Below are 10,516 nucleotides of genomic sequence, written 5' to 3' on the forward strand. Positions count from 1 at the left end.
GTTTTTCTCTATTAGATCTTTTTGGCATATCTGTAGCATGGCTTGATAGCACAGTGGTCAGTGCAGCAGGCAGTGTATCGGGAGGTCAATGGTTCGTCGTTTTTTGAAAAAAAAACGATCATTTCCTTCATAAAAATAACGACGAAATAACGAACAAAACTACTATTACCACGTAAGGGCTTTGATCGTATTTGTCTAATCAAAACGATTAAAAAACGACAATTTCTGACAAGTGAAGAACAAAATTCCTCATTACGGGTAACCTACAAAACGGAGATTTAGTAACTTAAAAAGGCACATGCATTGAATTGGAACTGATCATTTTTTTCAGTAAAACGCAATGAGACTGGATCTGGGTCTTTCGTCGATAACTGATTATTTTTTCCATTTCCAATTTTTCACACCTCAAGTTTTCCAATTAGTCGACTGGCCGGGCCGTTCTGTTTCGTTATCAAAATTTAAACACCCCTGAAAATGAACTAAAAGTTCACTCAATAACATCTTTTCCTAGACTAATAATGGCTTGATTGAGACTTGATTGAAGATTTTCTGTGTCTAAAAAGTAATATGACCCGTGCAGTGATTATTAACAATATTAAATTTTGACGTTCATCCCGGGCAGCAATTAGATTTCTGAACAACTTAGTTTTTTCAGCGTTGTTTTATACGCTATAGAAATAAGTTTTCAACTGAAATAAGTTTTTTACAATGTTAATTTGAGAACACAACAACATTATTGTAATTTGTAGCCTGTGATGAGATTTAACAACAAATTTGTTTTCATGATAGCAACGGTACAGCAATATTAGAGTTTTTTTATCGCTGTTTCGTCTCAGCCGTCAATCAGTTGATCACGTGGGGACATAACGGCTCATAACTTCATTTTTATGAAAACAGTCAGCAAAGCACCAAGGAGTGCTGGCACCACCCCAATCCAGGGTATGATGCTACTGTAGCCAGCAGATCCATGCAGGTACAGTTCATTGTAAGCTAAAGACTGGCACATGTTGGCCAGGATGAGCAGGACGGCTGAAACCATCAGCAATTATTACTCATAGATTAATTATTTTCAGAAAAGTCAAAATTTTGTTCGTTTTTGGCAATTGCTTTTATTCAACTGACCATTTGACTATTTGCCAAAAACCAGATAAACTGGCCAAAACCCGAGAGATTTAAGTGCTATGCAGTTGTCTTAGATCTTTGCTATGCTCTATCTTTGTCTTAGATCTTTGCTCTCAATGTATGGTTGACTGCAATGCTGAGAAGGCTTAAAATTATGGTGCATTTGCGAATATTAGATCGAAAGTCATAATTGGTTTTTTCTTTAATCGATAGTGAACTTCATTTTGATACAATCAGATACGTTTTGCATTAAATAAATATTGGTTTTTACGTTTTTTTTTTGTTTCTAATTATCGAAAATATCAATTATTAATATCAAATAACAATATAATATAAAATATTCAAAGCCTTACTTCATCACTAAAAAATGCCAAAAAATAATAAATATTTCTTATAAATCCCATTTCGCCGAGGTACTTTGCTCTCCAGAAAAAAGAGCTGAAGTCTGAGTTGCTTAAAATTCTGTTGTAGATTTAAATGAACTTAAAATACTTCTTCAAATTTTGGATACCTACCGAGAAATTTTGTTTTTAAAAAGGAAAGCTTTTTTACTTTTTTACTTCGGAGATCTGGTTGAGTTTAATAGGAGTATTGCTGAAAAAAATTATTGTGAGCACTTGTTTTGATAACCACGACCAAAAATAGTTTGTGCGCAAAGTGTTTTTACTGTTTCGTCTTTTCAGCAACAAAAAATTAGCTACTAGTTGATATTGCATTTCTACACCGCAAAAAATGTACATTATCAGTTATTTATTTAACCAATCAGCAACAAATAGTGTGTTCTCGGCAATACCATTATAAGAGCTGCAGACTTCAAGGTCGGAGATCATGACTCGAACAGCTGCATGAATCTTCAGAGTTATTTTTGATCGAAGTGCACAATTTCGTTGTCCAATTTTATTGAACGTATAAAACGAAAAAGAAGAAAATTTTTTTTATAGTTTGTTTATAATAAAAAAACAGTACTTATTGGCTCGTAACGCGATAAATATTGTTTGTTTTGTCAGTTTTAACAAATTATGGCTTAAAATGTCGTAGATTAGTTTTTTTCTATCGTCGGAATTCTCTTTTCTTTTATGCAGAATTAAAAAAACTCAATTTCTCAATTTCTCAAATAGTAGTTGTTAACGGTTTTCAGCAAATCAAACAAGAGTTTTCCTGTATCAGCTGTTCAGGGGTCGTTAAAGACATGAAGCGTTTACAATCTGATCCTAATTTTGAGCAAAATTTCCTAACTTATTATTGCTCGATCATTTAAGCAGTAAAAAAATCTTAGTTTACCTCCACGATTTCAGATAGCTCCTTTTTGAGAACTCGTTGATTTGGCAAGGAAAAATTTGTCTTATTTAATCAAACGAAAACTAATTTTGAGTTAAGGTTTTTTTGATCTCAAATTCGTCTGCAATTTTCAGTTTCTATTTTTTATGCAACTTATAATTTATTTTGAATTCAATTGCAAAAACCAAATTTGAATAAAATTAAATCTTCAGCACTATTACTGACAACAATGATTATGCAATTCTAAAATAGAGCGTCGAAAAACAGCATTTTGAATCGCCCAGCACCGAGTATCACATGGTGCAACAAAGGAAAATTTGATTTTTCGAGTCTGTGGGTTTAGGTTTAGAAAAAAAGATAATGTCATGGGAGCGAGAAAAATGATCAGAAATTTCATTAAAAAATGAAAAATTTGAAATAGTTCATCTTGGTTTATTTTTTCTGGAATGAGGTTATTAAAAGCCTCGGAAAGTCTCAAAAAGTTATTGTAAACTGTTTTGGTATTCTGCAGAACATTCTGCAAATCAAAGTTAAAAATCAGTACTCAGAAATCAAACAAAAAACTGATCTGAAGAAATTTTTACCCTTTTATGTTTCACATTTATGTATATAATATGAACCGTAATATTAACAAGGCGGCTCGGTAATGTGCGATGGCACATAAGGTTCCGACCCCGCCCATCCACAATTTTGGCATAATTGTCTACCAAATGAGGAACAGATAGAAAAACCCAAAAATTATTTTTTGCGAATCCCAAAAAAGCCCAAGCCTTTTTCAAAAAATTCTGTATGAACGATAACATAGCCTCCAAAGCAAACAACTCAGTGGAGTGAAAATTGATGCATTAGATTGCTGTAATATGTCACTATTAGGAAAGCGAGTCAAGACGAACAGCAGAATCAAACAACAACAACAACAAACATTAATTACATCAAAAACTTTATGTCCCTCTTAAGAACTAAATTTAATAACAAAGTCAACATACCGTCAGATAAACCTAAAACTAAACACAAATAACTTATAAATCACCAGAAAACATATGCGACCAGTCCATAAAGAGGTTTGGAAACAATTATACAAAATAAACAAAAACAGGAAAGTAAAAAAATTAACTTATTTTTTTGAAACAGTTAACTTCAAAGTAATAAATACCATTAGGAATAAATTAATATTACCACAAATTTACGATTACCACTGCTTCTATAGAAGGGCATTAGGACCTGTCCTTATTCATTTTTTAAAGCGGCTAAAAAGAACAACAAAGAACAAACAAAATTTCAATTGAAACTTGCCAGAAAACGCTGTCAAAACCGTCAAGCCAAATTTTGGCACTCAAAATATATTTGATTGCGCCTTCTTCAAACAGCTATAATGTAGTACAGGGCCATTCATTAGTAAGACTAGGTAACAAGTAGACAAAAAAGCGAAGTGCTAAAGAATGTAATACTTTTAATTTTTTTTCGAAACAAAATTACATTCAATGTCATGAAAGGCATTTATTACAAAAAGAGCTGTTTAAATAGGGTCGTTTAATCATGAAAAGGAAGTCCTCAAGACCGGTAATTATCCAGAATATTTCTTGCATCTACAAAATGAACGTCAAATATGACAAAACTCAAATAAATTTACTTTTTTTTTGTGAAAAACCGGTGTCGAAGCCAGTAAGGTCATAACAAATTCTTAAAAAAAAAGATTTTGGGACACCAATCCCTTTTATTCCCTTGACAACCATAATGTCATATTTGACGTTTAATTAACTAACGAGATTAGGTAACAAAAAGAAACATAAAAAGAACAAAATTGCGAAGTTAAAAAGTTTTTTTTTTTTAATTTTGGAAAACGATTGTTTTCAAAGTCATGAAAGCCATCAGCTATCTACTAATATCAGAATATCAGTTCTTCTTTTTTCCATGAAAAGCCAATGAAAGCTATCACTATACTGGAAACTTCATACGACCGAAACGACAAAGTATAAATGACAGTTAGAGACAAAATTAAAAATTTCAATTGATTTCTTCAAGAAAGAGGCGCCGAGGCCGTTATAACGATGATGTATATCTTTCAGGATTTTAATATGTTCAACTGTGCCTTATTCTGAATGCTAATAAGGTGACATGAGAACTGTCAATATTGTGTTAATGTGACAAAATTAGAAAACGTGAAAAACTGGCAAATATCAAAACAAACAAAAATCTGAAATTTTGTAGTATCAAAGCCAGAAAACAAAAACTTCAGGTTTAAAACTGCAACTGAAAATAAATTGCAAATCAGTAGAAAGAAGAAGCAGTCTTTGTTTGCTGACACTAAGCTGGAAGTTGAACAAATAAAGAAAAAAATAGAGGAAAATTAATTAAGCGATTTTTTATTGAAAAGTCCATTATTTTTAAAAAAAGAAAAGACCATAAACTTTCAATTAAAAAACTAAATGCATTAGCTTGGAGCTGCTTAGCAAGCGAATTGGTTGGACCTATCACTCCTGAGGTTTGATTTGATATGTTCTGTTCTTTATTATTAAAAAAAACTCTTTTTTTTTTAAAAAAAAGAAGACCGCTTGATTGCAACCCGATTTTTTTTGGATTGTAACAGTCCAAGAATGGCCCAAAACTAGCCCTGCTAATACTTATTGTCCATTAGGAACAATTGATTTTTCGAATGTTGTAGATATAGATAATTTGTTAGTTGAAAACTCAAAATAAATTCTGCACTCTTGATAATCAACGAGTAAAGTTAGCAAAAAACGGCAAAGTTTTAACTACAGTGCACTGTCAGTGGACTCTGAAGTAGAAATAGCCCCCCTCTGAGTCTACAGAGATTGTATGAGTGTTGTTTGGGGGTGTACTGTCGGCAAATTTAATTAAAGTGAACTAAAGTAGCTTATTTCGTGCTGTTTTTGATGAAAAAGGCTAAATTTTGAAATGTTTATCCAGATTTCTTGACCAAAAAAATTAAATCAAAACAATCAACAATGCTTGTTCGTCTTCACAAATAAAATCAACGACACTATTCTTAAAAATTATAACAAATTTTAGCAAAATTGACGAAAATTTAGGCAAAAATTCCGGAAAATGTGAATAAAAACAACGTGAATTCACTCTTCTTTTCTCAGAAGTTTAAACCTCGATAATTCCCTGTAGAAAACGAAAATTAAAAAAATCTTTTTAATTCCATATTCTACGCTGGATGAGCATTCTAATGATACCATTCTCAACTCTCTACGATGAATGTATCGAGCGGCGAAAATTCACGGAACAAAAAAAAACCCATTGGAGTATATAGTTCCTCCCCCCTCAAGAGGGTCGGAACACAAAAACATAAATTAGTATTCCACTTTCTTAAGAAAACAGAAAAGGTTTTTCACTGAGTTAAGGGTATAGAAGCAAACAACAATTTGTTTGATGATCTTATCATTTTTCTGATTTTTAGCTATTTAATTATTATATTAAAGTGCCCAGGTTAGAATATGGGTTAAAGGGCTCCTTATTTATATCAGGCGTCTGATTGAGTGAGTATTAACGTTTTAGAATCTCAATGGTTATAATCAACCACGATCGATTGAACCAAACTTCCAAAATTTATATAATTGTTCCGACCCCACTTTTGGGGGGAGGAACTAAATACTCAAATGAGTTTTTTTGTTCAGACAATTTTGGCCGACCGATATATTCATAGAAAGAGATGTGAGTGGTATCATTGAAAAGCTGGTCCAGCGTTGAATTCGAAATTAAAAAGATTTTTTTTAATTTCTTTTTTCGAGGAGTTATCGGGGTTTCAAGTTTTGTGTGAACACACGACATTTTGTTCACTTTTGGCCTAATTTCGTTCAAAATAAGATTTTTTCTGTAAAACTATGAATTCAAGATTACATTTCATGCTATTAAATGAAACAATTTTGCATTCCTAATAGAGGAAAGGCGACAAAACGCTAGTTTTAGTCTCATGGGTAAGTTTACTATGAAAAAAAAACTCGAATTCTATTTGAGAGCTGTTTTATAGAAAACTTTCCACTTTTTTTTGTTTTTCTAATGACACTTATAGACAGTCGCTTTTCATATCGAGATTCCGTTAATGAAGAATCTCACTTACAGTCAATTGAAGCTCAATGAACAAAATATCCGTTTTCAAGGAATCGTTCCTGTTTTCTTTCGGCTTCTACTCTGAGTTTTCGTAATTTTTAATGAAATATTGATTTTCCTTTTGATATTTTATCACAATTTTGTAGTTCTATGGCACAGAGTCGTTGACTAAAAGTACAAGAGGCTTGCTATTGAGCACTAAGTGAACCTAGTTAGTGCTTTCAGTAGACAACTAATTGCGGTTAAGAAATTTAAAAAAATTTTTTTGAATTTTTTTTGAAAATTAAACAACCTCAACTTTTTTGAACTGTAAGTCATTTTCAGTAATCACAGGTCATCCATCCGTTCCAATGCAGCTAAAACTTGTTTGGATAGCAATTTTGATTTCTAGATAGTTTTAAGACTTCGATGCCACGAGTTTTTGTATTTTTTTAAAATTTTTGAATACTTTTTTGACTATTTTGGTTCCTTTTGAATTCTTAAAACATTTTACAGTTCTCATTTGCTTAGACAGGTTGTTCAATGGATTGCAGAGGAGGTTTTCAGAGAAAGACTTATTGTTTAATTGGCTTAAAAAAATTCTTCGCGTACTTTTCTATTGATTTTTGGTTTTTGCCTGTATTTGATGTTGTTTTCATTGTCATAAGACTTATTGTGATGTCTTTTTTTTACCTATGAATGAAAACCAACATTTTTTTCCCATCGAGATTGAACTAAGCGTATTTATTGACTTCCGTTGAAAGCTATTGAACTTAGTGCCGTTGGTATTATGTGTTTTTTCAAAAATTTCGTAGTTTTGTTATACTTGTACATATTTGTTAATTTTCTGTTGTCATATTATTTCAAAAAAACCTCCCATTTGTGTTTGAAAAACAGTCAAAAATAGACAGTTTTTCTTTCGATACTTTTCTCTCTCTGATTTTTTTTACTTTGCTGTTTTTGACTTCTTTTTTTTTTTTTAAATTTTTTGTGATCGTTAAATGCTGCGAGGTCTCATAAGCTCCTAATTGAGGATTGAATGAACAATTTTTCTCAATGAATTCAGTTTGTAGCGAATACTCTTAATGTTTTTGATATATTATTTTTCAAATATTTTTCAATTTTTTCAGTTTTTTGTTCTTTTCGTCAACTTGTGACTTTTTCTCACCACTGAGAGGTCCCATTCAATTCCATGCATTACAAAAACTAACAAGTCTATATATGTTATATCCTAACGGTTGTTATGTTTGTTCGACGTTATGCGTTTTCATAAGAGTTTTGTGAGGGGTCAGTATTTGTGTTTCTTTTTCTGTTTTTTTTTTAATATTCGCGTAATAGCAGATCCCTATGATTTTCAAATAAGTACCGAGTGAACTTAGTTTATCATTCAGTGTAATTTTAGCCGAGTTAGTAAAAACATAATTGAAAAAAGAGAAACAATATTCATATAAAAGCTAATGATTTTAATGGCTTCAATAATTTGTGTTTTCGCCATTTGTTTTCTTTTGAGTTTTTTATAACTTTAGTTAGTTTCTATGACTTAGTCTGAGCAAATACAGGTTAATTCATTAAATTTATCAAGAATTGTTTCTTTGAAGGTTAAGGAATTTTAAGACGATTGAAGTTATGAAACGTTTTTAAGATTGTTGACTGATTTTTGAATTTTGCCTAATTACTTTTTTCTGTCGACTTTTTACCTAGTCCCATTAAGGAAAAGTCTCATCTGCCGTGTTTTTAAGGAAAAGTAAGTTTTTTTTCTTGCAATCTTTTTTATGGCAGATCTTGTTAGCGCTGTCATGAGGCATAGCATTATGTAATTCAACTAGTAGTTTGGGTATGTAAAGATTTTTTTCAACTCAAACTTCTGTTTTCGATTATCTCCTCATTGGGTTGACAATCAAGTCAATAATGTAGATGAACTCGGGTCGAAACTTCATGTGCGAACGCACATTAACGAGCCTCCTTGTTTTTTTGATACTCTAGCATTCGCGTTTTCTAGCATTCGAATACTAAACGAACTTTCGTTTAACATGTGCAGGCTTTGAATAGTCAATTTTTGAACTAATTAAAAATCTAAACATAGTATATATAGAAGTAACTGATTGCCAAGAAGGCCGGTGGAAGTAAGCCTTGAATTCGGAAGAAGTTAGCCTTATTGCGCAGTTGCTTTCCTCAGTTTAATGAAATTAAAAAGTCAGGCGGGATTTTTTGACTGACAGAACATGTTATTAAATGTGAGAAAAATTCGGCTGAAATATTAATTTTTGATTCCAGCTTTAATTCGGCCATCCTAACATGCACTGAATAAAAAGTTTAATTTATTGTTACTAACCATTAGCTCCTGATGTGAGAATGGCGATAATGGCGAAAAAGTTGCCCATTAAAGCTGTCGCCAACAGAGCTACACAGGCACCACCACCAACAAAATACTCGAATATGTAGAAAGTCCTGGCAAACCTGATTCTTGTCATGAACTCACTGGTCACTTTTACGCCGTCATCTATAACAATACAAAAACGAAAAATCTATCTGACAAATTTTTGTCTGAAAAAAAGAAATTAAGAAAATTAAAGTAATTTGCTGAATGTTTGATGTTAATAAAAATGTACCATTAAGAGTTTTTTCACTGCTGATTTAGTAATCTTAAACTATGCTCAAAAGCGTTTATAAATGTTTTCAGTAAAATTAGATATTAAAAAATATTTTCTAATTTTATCTGAATGAATTTATTAAAGAAGTGTCGCTAAGTGTTTTTTCCCAAACACGATTTGAAAATAAGAAGAATTTCAAATAACAAACCTAGGCAGAATTTAATTCAAAATAAAATTTCTCGAATGATGCTCCTTAAGCATACAGCCCATTTAAACCCAAGTCTGACTTGTGAAAAAAATGATAAGTATCTTTTTTATGATTCAGTCTGATTTTGGGTTAGATTTAAACTAGTCGAGTACTGTTTTTTCATACTTGGTTTTGTCTACCAGTTGTAATTAATACTACTAACTTTGCCCATATTTGGAACATACGTTGCCGATGCAAAGTCTCCAAACACCGAAACTTCCTAATCTATAGTCGTAGCCGTCAGTCCCACTGGCTAACAGTCCACAGAATACACTAACTCCAATCAGCCCAATCGCCACAAATATCATCACCTTTTTGTCCATCCTTCAAAATTATCCTTCAAATTTCGTATTTGTTCCTGTCAACTTACTCTTTGAGATTCACCACCTCAGATGAAAGGCAAGAAATGTTAGTAAACTAGAAATGATTAACTAAACAGCTTTGAAAGTTTGTATAGTTTGTGAATTTAGGCTTTAGAAGCAAATAACTGAAAACGCGAATGTTATATACCATGGTAAAATAGTGAGTTCTTACTAGAGATCAAATTTGTTTTAACTGAAACTATTTCTTGTTACCAAAGAGAAACATATTATCAAATAATAGTTACAAGACTATATTTGAAGACGTATCTTAGATTGTAAATTTGTGTTAACGTCAAAATGAAACAAATTAGGTCCATTATTTTGTTTATTTATTTAGCGCATTTTATAAGCGAATTGCGTAATCAACCGTTTACAGATAACCAAGAATGAAATCAAAATATTCATTGCTCATTTTTCTCAATAAAACTATTCAAAACTAATCTTCTACTGAATTTTGAAAGTATGAAATTTCAGCAAAGTTGGCAAGGTTTCAATTATACACAAAACGTTTCAAAAAAGATTTCAGAACTATATAGAGCTGAATTTGATTGAAGTAAAAAACAAATTGAAAAAAAACTGGATCATAACTCTGCTGACACTCCTCGCCAATACTCATTACCTTTTGAATCTTGTCAGGGGGTCTAAGCAGGCGGAACTACTGTTACAAGCGACCAGCTAATGATTTTAACTAGCATCAATTATTTGCAAACACAGTGTGGAAACCACTAAACTAACGGGTCTTAATGTCTTGAACTCAAACTCGGATCTCAAAACTTTATATTCTCTTGTTCTTTTTGTTTCTCGAAGCCTCATCTGTATAGCCAAGTATGTAACAAGCAAGTAGAAATTCTGTTTATTTTTCA

General features: G+C 31.7%; 1 protein-coding gene across 1 annotated transcript; it reads right to left on the reverse strand.

Moving 5' to 3' along the window:
• Positions 1 to 682: 682 nt before the first annotated feature.
• On the reverse strand, positions 683 to 9,817 carry LOC142355304 (uncharacterized). Its single transcript, XM_075407514.1, has 3 exons — positions 9,455 to 9,817; positions 8,786 to 8,953; positions 683 to 1,029 (listed from the first exon to the last, which is right to left on the reverse strand). The coding sequence occupies exons 1-3, from the start codon at positions 9,612 to 9,614 to the stop codon at positions 872 to 874; spliced, it is 486 nt and encodes a 161-aa protein (XP_075263629.1). The 5' UTR covers positions 9,615 to 9,817; the 3' UTR covers positions 683 to 871.
• Positions 9,818 to 10,516: the final 699 nt, after the last annotated feature.

The sequence above is a fragment of the Convolutriloba macropyga genome, unplaced genomic scaffold (genome assembly GCF_964194025.1).
Source record: "Convolutriloba macropyga unplaced genomic scaffold, txConMacr16.3 SCAFFOLD_4182, whole genome shotgun sequence".
NCBI lineage: Eukaryota > Metazoa > Xenacoelomorpha > Acoela > Convolutidae > Convolutriloba > Convolutriloba macropyga.